Source organism: Armigeres subalbatus, chromosome 2, assembly GCF_024139115.2.
Source record: "Armigeres subalbatus isolate Guangzhou_Male chromosome 2, GZ_Asu_2, whole genome shotgun sequence".
In the NCBI taxonomy this organism is placed as follows: Eukaryota; Metazoa; Arthropoda; class Insecta; order Diptera; family Culicidae; genus Armigeres; species Armigeres subalbatus.
This window is the reverse complement of record NC_085140.1, coordinates 399,498,960-399,511,679: the sequence shown is the minus strand read 5'-3', so window position 1 is coordinate 399,511,679 and position 12,720 is coordinate 399,498,960. Positions and strand designations below refer to the sequence as shown.

The 12,720-nt window shown below is 38.5% G+C and overlaps 1 protein-coding gene across 5 annotated transcripts; it reads right to left on the bottom strand.

Annotated features, from left to right (window-relative positions):
• Positions 1-5,808: 5,808 nt before the first annotated feature.
• LOC134213272 (centrosomal protein of 104 kDa) lies at positions 5,809-11,704 on the bottom strand. 5 transcript variants are annotated; one of them, XM_062692160.1, is made up of 11 exons: positions 10,833-11,704; positions 10,581-10,748; positions 9,772-10,221; positions 9,072-9,708; positions 8,628-8,993; positions 8,081-8,564; positions 7,863-8,024; positions 7,528-7,799; positions 7,315-7,457; positions 7,157-7,258; positions 5,809-6,683 (listed from the first exon to the last, which is right to left on the bottom strand). In XM_062692160.1, exons 1-11 carry the CDS (start codon positions 10,870-10,872, stop codon positions 6,550-6,552), a joined length of 2,958 nt encoding a protein of 985 aa, XP_062548144.1. In that variant the 5' UTR covers positions 10,873-11,704; the 3' UTR covers positions 5,809-6,549. The 5 variants fall into 5 exon arrangements, with proteins under 5 accessions (XP_062548144.1, XP_062548145.1, XP_062548142.1 ...); XM_062692161.1 differs by having other exon boundaries at positions 9,075-9,708; XM_062692158.1 differs by having other exon boundaries at positions 7,528-8,024; positions 10,833-10,955; positions 11,021-11,704.
• Positions 11,705-12,720: the final 1,016 nt, after the last annotated feature.

Below are 12,720 nucleotides of genomic sequence, written 5' to 3'. Positions count from 1 at the left end.
ATCAATAGTCAGGGTTCTAACTTTTAGATTCAATAAATCGATTTTAGAGTGGATAATTGTGTTTGTGTTTTTTTTCACAAGTTTTTTCTTTAGCCGAAAGTGAATGTGATAGATTATTAAATATTGTGGCTACTAATAGAAAATGTTCCTCAGATTCAATAGTTTTTCGTCCAAATCATTTTTCGCAAAAATAATCGGTGTTCAATTAACAACCGGTAAATTCCAATCTTGTAAATTTTAAAAACTTATGCATTTGTACGTTACTTCTACTGCGCTATCACCTTCACTATTCTACTATCGGCAGCATCAATGACGACATAAATAATCATATCAGTTATGTTTCATGAAACGACATCTCCGGAATGCCAGTTCTACACCTTTGCCCGCAAGGCTATTTCACTCTGCTTGCAGTCTATTCCCATTGTATAAAACTATATTTTTTCCTCTAGCAACGCTCTTTGCTATTGGAGAGAGTAAATGTTTTCATCTCTGATCTCTTACCAATTCCAATACTCATACTGTTGGTCTTATAAATCATCTTTTTATAGTTCGATTGTTTGCGCGTCTCGCAGATTTGAAAATTAGTCGAATCGTTTCGAGTTATCTTTATCCAAATCATGTGTGTATTTTTTTCATTTCTTTTTATTGCTTTCTATTAATCGTCTTGTTTTTACGAAGTTTCTACCAGTTTTCCAGCGGTTTCCAGTTTCTACCAGCGGTTTTCATTACTCGCTCACAGCAACCGTAGCATTTTTACTCCTTGAACCTGTTTCTTCAGGAATCATTTTCTTTCAGGCGGTCTTCTTTACGCGCCATCTTTTCCTCTCAGCGGTTTTCAATACAAGCTATTTTCTCACCCTCAGCGGGTTTCTTTAGCTCCCATATTTTTAGTCAGGCGGTGTTCATTACTCGCCGTTAACTTTTTGCTTTCTCTGCGTTTTCGTTACGCGCCATATAATCTCTCGACGGTTCCTTGGCGGTTTTCATTACACGCCCTATTTTCAGCGGTATTCTTTACACGCTATAAACTGTGCTTAGGTGGTTTTCATTACACACCTCTTTACATGGCAGTTTTCAATACTCGCCATTTTCAATTTTTCTTACCTCAACAGCAGTTTTCATTACATGCTGTGTTTGTTTCTCTCTGACGATCGTCGTAATACCAAACGATCTCTTTTAACACTTCTTACTAGACACACTCTTCAACAAACACTTTCAAAGCGTCCCATGGCAAGTGATTCCTTATATGTTAATTATTATATTTTCCTTTGTTTATTTCACTCCTGGCAGGATCGCCAATGTAAATATTTAACGAGACTAAGGAATCACTTGACATGGGAAAGCACAATTGCAGATGCCTTTCCCGCGTGAGGATCTGTTCTGGACTGAGAGGATGACGATGCACCCCCTGTGTTGCTTGCGCGTACCGGCGCTCCGACACAGCATTGCCAAAACACTGTTACGATGAATCTGTCATCATCGTCATTGTCAATCATGCGCGAGGGGTAAGAAGGCATAACAGTATGAGCCTTGCATGCACATCACAGTAGGCTGACCTAGGGAATAACTGAGTTTGACACTGTCTAATAATTCATTATATAATAAACCACTGAACTAGAAACACTCGTTTTATTACATCACACATCGCCTCAGTGCACTACCAGAGCAGGAGCGAAGACCTCGATAACAGAAATTGGTATGAACTAGCCTTGCATAAGAGGTAAAATACCAAAAAATAATACCAAAAACTTATATGCAGAATACCTGAGGGATAACATGCTTAGGTATTTCAATACCAAACGAATAATAATTGGTTATGCATTTGGTATTGAAATTCAATTTAATAACTGAGTATGTTATGGCTTAAGTATTGTGCATATTAATTTTTGGTATTATTCCTTTGGTATTTTACCTCTCATGCAGGGCTAGTTCATAACAGAGTGTGGTATCAATAACAGAATTAGGTATTATTGAGCCAATCTCTCCTGCTCGGGTATGGTCCAGGATACAGATTTACGCGGAAAGATGAATTTTACGCCAAAACTATATTTTTTAGAAAAAAATGTTGTTCTACAAAATTAATCGCTATAGTAAGACCATCATTATCGTTCTACCAAAAAATAGGGTGGCCCATCATATAAAAAAAATTAGAAAATATTTTTTTTATTTCTCAGAATATTGACATGTTATGTTCTACAAAGTTGTAGCGCAGCTTATTCCAATCAATTTTGCTAGAAAAACTTTTTCTGTAGCTCTTGAGTTGGTTGATTTAGAGCAATTCTACCTAATTGGATTAGGGTGTACCTCAAAAAACAGTATGTCTTATCTACTTTTTTATTTTAGATTTTTCGAAAAAGTCGTGTTCAGGTGACTTTTAGAGCTCAAAAAAATGCAACTTTTTATTGGTAAATATGGTCAATATCTTTTTCCGATAAGAAGTTATAATCGTTTTTCTGTCAAAATAACATTTTTTTCATAAGTTGATATCTCCGGTTAGGGCAGACCAAAAAATATATTCACACGGCATCTGAAAGGGGAATTCATATTCTTTATTGTGTCAAAAAATTGGGGATGTGTGTGTGTGTGTGTGTGTGTGTGTGTGTGTGTGTGTGTGTGTGTGTGTGTGTGTGTGTGTGTGTGTGTGTGTGTGTGTGTGTGTGTGTGTGTGTGTGTGTGTGTGTGTGTGTGTGTGTGTGTGTGTGTGTGTACAAACTAACCCCCACTGTCTGGCAGTGATGTTATGGAAGAAAGCTGTCTGTTAACTGTCAACTCCGAGGTCACTATCACTAACAGTAAGCCCCGCCTGGTTATGCTACCGTTTATCAAATGGATGAAGGTATCATAATCAAACTTCCGGATGAAAAATATATATAATATATTTTGAATCCAGCGCGTATTTAATTTAATTCATTATACATATATTTTAAAAAAGTTGTTGTATCTTACCATTTCTTACCATTTGAAATCTGATTTGTCGAGTCAAAAACAAGAAACTGAAGACGAGCATACTTTTTGTGTGAAAATAGCTATTTGAAATATTAAAATCAAATTGTTCAATAGAATAAACTAATTTGTATTTTATAGAATATATTACTAATACCTATCCTTCAAATTGAAATTATTACCAATATTTGTCTACAACAAGTGTGCTTTTTCGATAATATTATGCTTTTTGCAACGGTCAAATAAATTTTCAATAAAATATCACTGTATGCTTGATTATGCCTTTAGTTTGCTGAATAATGTCAACAACGTCAGAAGAATTTATGCCATTTGTTTTAAAGCATTTTTTCCTGGTTTCTAAATATATTTAAAAAAAATATCGGTAACTGCAGTTTTCAAATACCTAAATGATTCACTCTGTATAACAAAAAAAAAACTCATACTTCTGGAAAGAGCGGGATTATATGAAATTATTAATTTTAAACATTCAAATATATAAAACAGGGATGATTTTTGCACTGAATCAGTTGGATCATGTTCCAATTATGATAGAAGGAAGCATAGAAAACGCAAGAATCGCGATCGCAACCAAAACTCATAAACAGTTTCAGAAATAAGACATTAAAATTGCACTCAGTTTTGCCACAATAAAACCCGTATTCCGTATACATTTCACACTTCCAATCATATTTTCGCAGCCTAAATTTGCACACGGTCATGCTCGCGAAACTTTTCGGATGACAACCATTATTTTTATAGAATAACTAAATTTGTCGCTTGCGTTGAAAAATTGACGGATGAAAATATGTCTGTATGGGGGCTCATGGTAACTAGCCGCAAGTTACATCACCACTATTGAAATATCAAACCAATATGATGGAGTAACACCGCCCTATTCCAATCAATTTGAATAAATCATACAAAAAATAATAACAGAACAAACTCACCGAATCCGATCAAACCGTTGAGGTCCATCCAATTTTCCATCAGCAGATAGATGCTATGCGGGATGTGCTTAGGATGATGCAGCTGTAAGGTTACTCAACACGGCAAAAACGTTGAAACGGCTGAGGTCTTCTCCGAGCTTCGAACTTGGATTCTGACAACGATCAGCAGCTTCAGGGTCCTCGTCCGTCTCTCATAGCTTGCCAGAACTCCGGAAGGTTTTGAAGTTGATCTTAGACTTATGCGACAGACGCCCAGCAAGTTTTATTTGGCGTTTTGATCTTGATGATGAGTTTATGCGCCGAATGCAATAAAATTGATAAAAAATTGACGCTTGCCTTTTACGAAAAAAAAACTGCAACCAGTTGCAATCGTAGCTAACAATACTTATGATCTGCTCATTTCATTTTTTATTTTTCACGGATGTCATGTTCTAAAGACTTTTGGGGCTTTTCAAAACGCGTGTTTTGCTATAAGAATATCGTCTGTATCTTCTTCCGTTGTCGAGTTATATCAATTTATTTGAAAAAACATGATTTTAGTCAAATTGATAAAACTTGAGATAAAAAAATAACATATCTCCAATTTTGTGTCATAATAAAGAATATTAGTTTCTCTTTCAAATGCCGTGTGAATATATTTTTTTGGTCTGCCCTAACCGGAGATAGCAACTTATGAAAAAAATGTAATTTTGACAGAAAATCGATCATAACTTTTGATGGGAAAAAGATATTGAGCATATCTACCCATCAAAAGCATTTGCATTGCATTTTTTTGAGCTCTAAAAGTCACCTGAACACGACTTTTTCGAGAAATCTATAACAAAAATAGTAGATCAAAAATACTGTTTTTTTAATGTACACCCTAATCCAATTAGGTAAAATTGCTCTAAATCAGCCAACTTGAGAGCTACAGAAAAATTGTTTTTAGCGAAATTGATTGGAATAAGCTACGCTACAACTTTGTAGAACATAACATGTCAATATTCCGAGGAATAAAAAAATATTTTCTAATTTTTTTAAATGATGGGCCACCCTATTTTTCGGTAGAACCATAATGATGGCCTTACTATTTCGAACAATTTTGTAGAACAACAGTTTTTTCTAAAAAATATAGTTTTGGAGTAAAATGCATCTTTCCGCGTGAATCTGTATCCTGGACCATAGTGAGTGTAAGGGATTCCAACTATATTTGCCTACTTTAATTTACAGACGCTTGCTTTATAGATAAATGATCGAAACATTTTATGATCAAAGTTACCCCAAATTGAAAAATAAAAAAAACTCGTCAAAAATATTAAAAAAAAAATTCAAATTATCAAATAATCAAGCCTTAAACGTTGTACATGTAGCAGTACTCATTTTAAAATATGAAAAAAAAACTTACGGAGATAATATTTACGTGCAATAAAAAAATGATCAATGTTCCCCCCTGGATTACGGTACACTTTTTTAGAAGCATTGGTCAATAACTCTCTACAACACGATGTATTATCGCTGAATTATAATTATAATAAAAAGTGCTTTGAAAATAGGTCGTATGTGCAAAAGAGAGTCTCTCTTTGGATCTATTCTCTTTCGATTATTACGAAACTATACAAAAGTTTACTTCGAATTTCTTGGTAGATATCCAAAGACAATAGCTTTAGCTATCATGCTGAAGTGGAAATGTAGCAAAACATGCAAAACTAGCCGATATATTAGCGAAAGAGAGCGTGATCAAAGAGAATCTCTCGTTTGCACATACGACCTATTCTCAAAGCAATCTAGTATTGATTAATTTGCGTGATGAGTCAATTTTACATTCAAGGCCAACAATACGTCCTGTCACCCTGGTAGATATTCTCCCAACTAATAATACTGGAATCGATTTATGTTCTTGGTAAAACTGGATTTCTTGTCAATAAATAAATATACTCCATTTCAAATAAAAAATGACTCTTTATTTATTACTCGGTTTGATTCAAGGTTTAGGACGGGAAATACTTTTACGGTTTTTTATACTGGTTGGACAGATTTTTTATAAATTCATAAATTTTGCCATTTATCGGACACGGACAATTGAATGTATTTTTTGTATTTATTAATTGCGGAAAACTTCTAATCAATGCTCTAAATTTCGAATTGTCGTTAAAAAATCTATTCAACAAAACATTCTCTACTGTTAGTTTTTGTTTCCATATTTGTCATTTTTGTATGCATAAGTTTGACTTCAGATTTTCTGGTTCCATGTGTATTGAACTCGAATAAATTCTTTTGCTGTAGTGTATTACAATATAACAAATTGGTACCATCTGCGTTAGTGTCTTGATTAGCCAAATGCTGCTGGATTTATTTATACACTTCTAATAACCGCTATCTCAGCGGAACAATAAGTTCAGAAACTTGTTGCTTGATTTAAAATTTGAATGTGTCTACTAGTTAGTTTGCTTTCGTTTGGTGCTGTTGATTTGAATCAATTTGGATCTATCTATTTGCACTTTGACTGGTAGTAGCATTAGAGAATGATAAAATGTTTAAAAGACATTTAAAAGCAACTCTAGATGTTTAAATATCCTAATCCACTAGCTCCACCCCCGGATCATTTGCCACATTCAGACTAAAAAGCGATACGCTGCAGAAGATGTTTCCTTTCAACAGTAGATATTTTGATTTATGGTATCTAAACTTTAATTCTTCGTCTTGTGTTTCCTAAACAACCTGATCGACTGAGTAGATGTCGCTTCCAACCTCCGTCCAGCGGTAGGAGAACGTCGTCGTGGCATAATGGACACCGTGCTGCACCAGTAGTAAGCTCTGTAAAGAAGTGAAGAAAATATGTTACAAAGCCCCGGCACCTTCCGTAGCCTATGGGTTCAAATCCCAACTGGTGTGGGTAATTTTCTGGTATGAAAGTTCCTTCGTTTCTTTTAGCATAGCTAATCACATAATATACGTATGCATATACAAATAATTAAATACGAGAAAGGCAAAAAGCTGACTAAAAACATATTCGTAGAATCTGACAACGGTTAATTGGTACCCATGAAATGAAATATCACTAACTATGGCAATTTTCAATATCAACAACGATGAGGTGAACCGGTCAAGGGCCGAAAACCTCATTAATAAAGACAATAAAAAAAAAATAAAAAATATCAACAACGGATTTTGACAGTTTTGCCCATTAGTATTTTCCTATTTAATATTAGTAACATCGGTGAAATTGTTTATCTTTACCGCGTTCCCAAGCACTCCTTTAAACAAATTTCCTTGATTTCAACACCCACCTCGACAGAAATCTTCCATCATATGGTACTCGTAGAGATCCTTGTGCACTGACTCCGTGCAACGTTCACAGGTAACGTAACTAGTTTTTGCCTCACATTCATCTGAAAAATAAAAATAATTGAATTTTTTGCAAACTTAATTTGGCAACATTTCCTACTTATCAGGTGCGGCGATAGCGCGGCCACCTCCAATATCTGACTGCACTGTGGACATTTGGTCAGCACGGGGCACGCCTTCCAGTAGTGCTTGTCAAGCTGGGTAGGGTCCCCATGGCAGATCCAATCACAGAACGGGCAGCGACTGAAATTTTCAATGCACAAACTTTAAACGTCCTGACTAACCAAGACACCCACAACAGATTCCAATTTACATCTCATTGTCTATCCCATCGAACGAGTCCGAGTTGGAGCTCTTCCGAGAGCCGCCACCATTCTCCGACCCAAGAAATCCAACCGTACTGTCGTACAGCATCGTCTTGGGTTGGCTCAACTTTTGCTCTTTTCCATTGCAGCTCGGCTTCTCGTAGTAGGAACTTTCACATTTATCCTCACTGGTCCAATGGTGATGACCTATGGCGTGGCCACTCTTACTCTTGATGATTCCAGCCGAATCGGGTCGTCTCACCGGACTCAGATGCGAATCCTGCAATTTCAGTGAATTGAAATTTGACTGCCCATTAGAGTTCTTGTCGTCGGAGAAACTGACTATCGTTCGCCCTGTGCTTCCGGCACTGTCGTATCGCAACGCTCGATTTCGAACCTCAACCGGTGGCGAGTTCTTCGAACTGTTCGACATCGGCGGAGAACTTATTCCACCAAAAGCGTTAGGGCCGCTGAATTGTTTACTTTCCAACATTTCCTTTTTACGCTGAAACCAATGGAATCATTAAATTCTGTTATTTATGTATTCATCTTTCAACATACTTGCAGATCGAGCTTATCAAATTCGGTAAATAACTGCCGATAAAGCAGATTCCGCCGCGTAATATCATCATCCGGGGGCAGTTGTTTTCTTACCAACCTAGGATTTACCTTGTATACCAACAGAAGAACCCGCTCGGCGACCTTACGTACGGACTCCGCTGGATGATGAATGCCTGAACACCCCGCTTCAGATAATGTTCGACATGCCAATCCACTCTGCTTGTCACTGGATATACCTTGGCTCAGCACTAGCTGTTCCAGCATTTGCATCCTGCTAAGCGCCAACCGTGGATGAGTTCCATTACCAACCGGTCTAGACAGTGCGGGAGCGATCAGATGTTGATCTCTCACTTCTTGACACGCTGCAATACTAAGGATTGTGTGTTGTGCCAGCGTATGAACCCTGGCCGAAGGATCCCCGCTTTTTGATAGAAGCTCCGGTAAAAGACGATCCACAGATCGAGACACTTCACTCGGTGATACACTGTTGGAAAAATCAGGTTGATTATCTATTGTCTCTTAACCTCTAACTAAATTCAACACTCACCGATTTGGCACAAACTCCATGAACAGCGATCGGACCGTCTCTGTGGCCTGGCTAAAAACCGAAAACACTGCATCACGAACTCCACGGTGCAGCAAAAGCGTGGCGCTTCGACATATCTTGTTCGGTCCGGCCGATTGATCTTCATCGCTTTCCCGCTTCAGAATGCTCCGCAGCCGTACCAAACCTTCTTCGCGGTCGGTAAACTGTCGCGAGTAGATCAACTCAACCAGCTCCATTCCAAAGATCAGTATCGGTAGCGCTGCCTGCCGCCTTTCACGTTCGTTCAGCTTGCAGCGAGTTTTTCCCGACTCGTTTTCGATCATCGCCGTCCCCTGACACTCCCGGAAGAAATCGTTGGTATGGGAACTGTGGAAATAAAGAACCATAAAAGACGAAAAATAAAACAGGTTAATATCTGGGTCCACTACGTGGTAGATCAATTACTGCCTTAGTGTAGTGATTGCTCGTTCATCGTAGTCTTCGTAACTATTCCTGGGGGCGCTTTTGTTTCGTCGACGCAGCGAACCCGTATTCGTTGGCGAACGCATCGGGCTTCGACCCTTATGGCTAAGTAGGGGAGAGTTTGGAATATCATCTGGTCTGGATAGACTGTGTGAGTGTTTGCTAGGAGTGGAGTCGTGTGGCTTACTGGTAGCTCCGCCACTGGATGCTGAAGTTGTTGAATTGGTGGTGGTCGTAGTGGTAGAATCAGTCGTATCGTGTAGGATTTGCTGCTTGGTAACAGCTTCCGCCACAACGGGCAGACAGGTTTCCGATAAAGCACTTGCTACGTCCTGCAGACTAGGTGGAGAAGGCAACGTCGGTTTGGAAGCGTACAGCTCCGAACAGCTATCATTACTGGTAATATTCTTATCGCTTTGAAGTAAAGTTTCCACTCGAAGTTGATCGAATACTGCTTTCCTGTACATTTCTATTTGTTCCTTACGCAATCGAGCCGTGCTGAAGTCTTCCTGCTGAACAGCTTGCCGTTTCGCTAAGGCATATCGCCCAAGTCGTTCGCCTGCCGTGCGTAATGCTGTCATGCACAACTTTAGCTTTCTTGCATACTCAAAGCGTTCATCTGTAAAAAAAAAAATTGATTCTTGAGCAACTGGTTAAATCATTAGTCATTATGCTCACTTACCTTGAACTGCTTGAACCTTTAGCATTTCCATTCTGCGAACGACATCACAAATACCCTCTTCTACGTACATAGAATAAGACAAATCATCGCACAACGATGCAAGCGTGCTGTTTAACACATCAATGTTAGCCGGCATTGCGTTCAACAGTGCAGTGTTGGACTGAATGGAAGCCAGCTCTTCGGAGGTTAGTTCTTCGCCGAGGATGTTGATTGCCAGCAGAGCCACCTGATTGTCGGCATTGTATTTGTTTGAATACGGTGGTCCAAGGCGTAGTTTAAGATGAGATCCAACTTTTGGAGTAACAGTCACACTTTGAAGTTCCCGGGATGTGAAGTTCGTACTGGAGTTATCGGACAAAGCTACAAAGCCCATGTACTCGAAACTTTGGCTGGACGGAGTACTTGGTGCACTTTTACTTGAATAGTGGAGCCATAGTTCGATACGCTCCGCTACAAAGAATCATAAGAAAACAATATTGTGTATTTATACTCCGTCTAATTGATGTACAATGCAAATCTAATCCAAACCTAGTCCAATCCAAGTTCAATGTAATTAATATCTGAACAGTGCATACGAAATAGTAAACATTCCACTATATATAAATGCCACGTGTTACTCTAAAGAACAGACCTTCCCGGATCAAAACAAAATGAGCAAAATAGTTGTACACATGTTCATGCATGAACATGTTCACTGAAATTGGTTAAAACTGCGCATACTCTCTTAGTAAACACATTCATACTAATGATATTCATTTCACAATGAACCGTTGATTCATGGTCTCCAAAGTTGATAAAACAAAACTCACGTATATAGTATTGATGGGCCAACACTTGAATTCGGGTTATCCGGGCCGGGTTAAAGAACCGAAGGACAATTTCCTTCGGTGTCACCGGGCTGCTCGGGTTCGACCGCCATCCATGCACCGTAGGACTATGACTGTTCAGTTCACTGGCGGGGTAGTCAGAATCCTCATCTAAAACATAAGTTATCATTATCGAATCACTCCAGCTTTAGCAACGGAACGAAAAGTTGTTTCCTGCATATTTGATGAACTTACCTGAGGCAAACACCACCTTGAATGAAATCTTCTTGGCCATATCGGCCGGGGTGCTCTGTAAGTTGATTAAAAATTTACTGCTGCCTCTGATTAGGACCAGGCCTTCGTTGTTGAAAGTTTAATCTATAACGTGTTATATAACGTGCTCCCTAAGGCAAAGTATACAAACGGGTGCCAAAAATGTTTACCGAAAGCTTATCCCTTGCTCACGGACCACGGCAATGATTGTGCAATGGAGTTGTTCGTTTTATGAGCTCCACTTTCGTATCATTCCGATATGATTTGTATCACACTTTGATAGCCTCTGCGTATCCACCGCACTCTCACATACGCCTTTATCGCTGCTAAGGACCCGGCTGCGCCTGTGAGGTATGCAACAACAGCAGCAATCGGTCTATCCCATACGAAGAAGAACAAGACAAAGAATGCGACACTGACAATTTTCCATGCGAAGGAAAAGCAAATTTCCACCCCGTCGATGATATAATGCAGTATATCACATTTTGGTGGCTCTGCAGTTAACTGTATTTAGGCCAAATTGACGTTAGTTTTGATTAGAATACTTAAAAGTTATCAGACTCGATGGTTTTCAATTTCGTATGCAAATTAGCTGCCACCAGACGATTTTCTTCGAGCACTCTCTATTCTTCACGAGATAGTGGAAGTGTTAATCCATCCTATTTTTCCACGTCACTGATTGAAATAAAATCATGTTAATCAATAAACCACACGAAGTAATCCAATCACTTCCTAGAACTGTGCAACAATAGAAAAATTAAAAACTAGAAGCTAATGAAAATCTATTTTTTCCTAATTTTCTCTTTCGATTTTTCAAAATCCAGCCAAGTGCAATGACAGTCCTTTTCGGATGGTGGTTCGCTGGATCCTGAAAATTGAGGATGTCAAGTGAAAAATGTCTGTCAAAATGGGTGAAGCATCCATTCATAAATAGCGTTTGCGCATTGAAGATTTACAAAACGCGGGACGATGGTTGATGAATATGTTTACCTTCATCGTCGATAAACACGATCTACTGGTGTCGCGTGGTGGTGAACCGGTTGAATGTGTGTTTTGGTTCATTTAAGACGTAAACGTATACAAACGGCACCCGTTGCGATGGCAATCAGGTTTGCTTGTTGAATGCATTCCACCGGAATTATGAATGTTATGAGTTCATTCACTTGTTGGAGTTTTCCTTCAGTGATGAATTTATTTCTTGTTTTCGTTCATTGATTTGTTTATAATTTTGCTATGCTATTGCTATGCTATTGCTATGCTATTGCTATGCTATTGCTATGCTATTGCTATGCTATTGCTATGCTATTGCTATGCTATTGCTATGCTATTGCTATGCTATTGCTATGCTATTGCTATGCTATTGCTATGCTATTGCTATGCTATTGCTATGCTATTGCTATGCTATGCTATTGCTATGCTATTGCTATGCTATTGCTATGCTATTGCTATGCTATTGCTATGCTATTGCTATGCTATTGCTATGCTATTGCTATGCTATTGCTATGCTATTGCTATGCTATTGCTATGCTATTGCTATGCTATTGCTATGCTATTGCTATGCTATTGCTATGCTATTGCTATGCTATTGCTATGCTATCACACTATTGCTATGCTATTGCTATGCTGTTGCTGTGCTGTTGCTATGCTATTGCTGTGCTGTTGCTATTGCTATGCTGTTGCTGTGCTATTGCTATGCTGTTGCTGTGCTGTTGCTATGCTGTTGCTGTGCTGTTGCTATGCTGTTGCTGTGCTGTTGCTGTGCTGTTGCTATGCTATTGCTGTATGCTATTGCTGTGCTATGTTGCTATGCTATTGCTATGCTATTGCTATGCTATTGCTATGCTGTTGCTGTGCTATTGCTATGCTATTG

Coding starts and splice junctions, on each gene's coding strand:
- LOC134213272 (XM_062692157.1), bottom strand. CDS start 10,872: ATGGCCAAGAAGATTTCATTCAAGGTGGTGTTTGCCTCAG. Junction 10,749..10,832: donor CAAGGTGGTGTTTGCCTCAG/GTAAGTTCATCA, acceptor CTTATGTTTTAG/ATGAGGATTCTGACTACCCC. Junction 8,025..8,080: donor TTGATAAGCTCGATCTGCAA/GTATGTTGAAAG, acceptor CATTGGTTTCAG/CGTAAAAAGGAAATGTTGGA.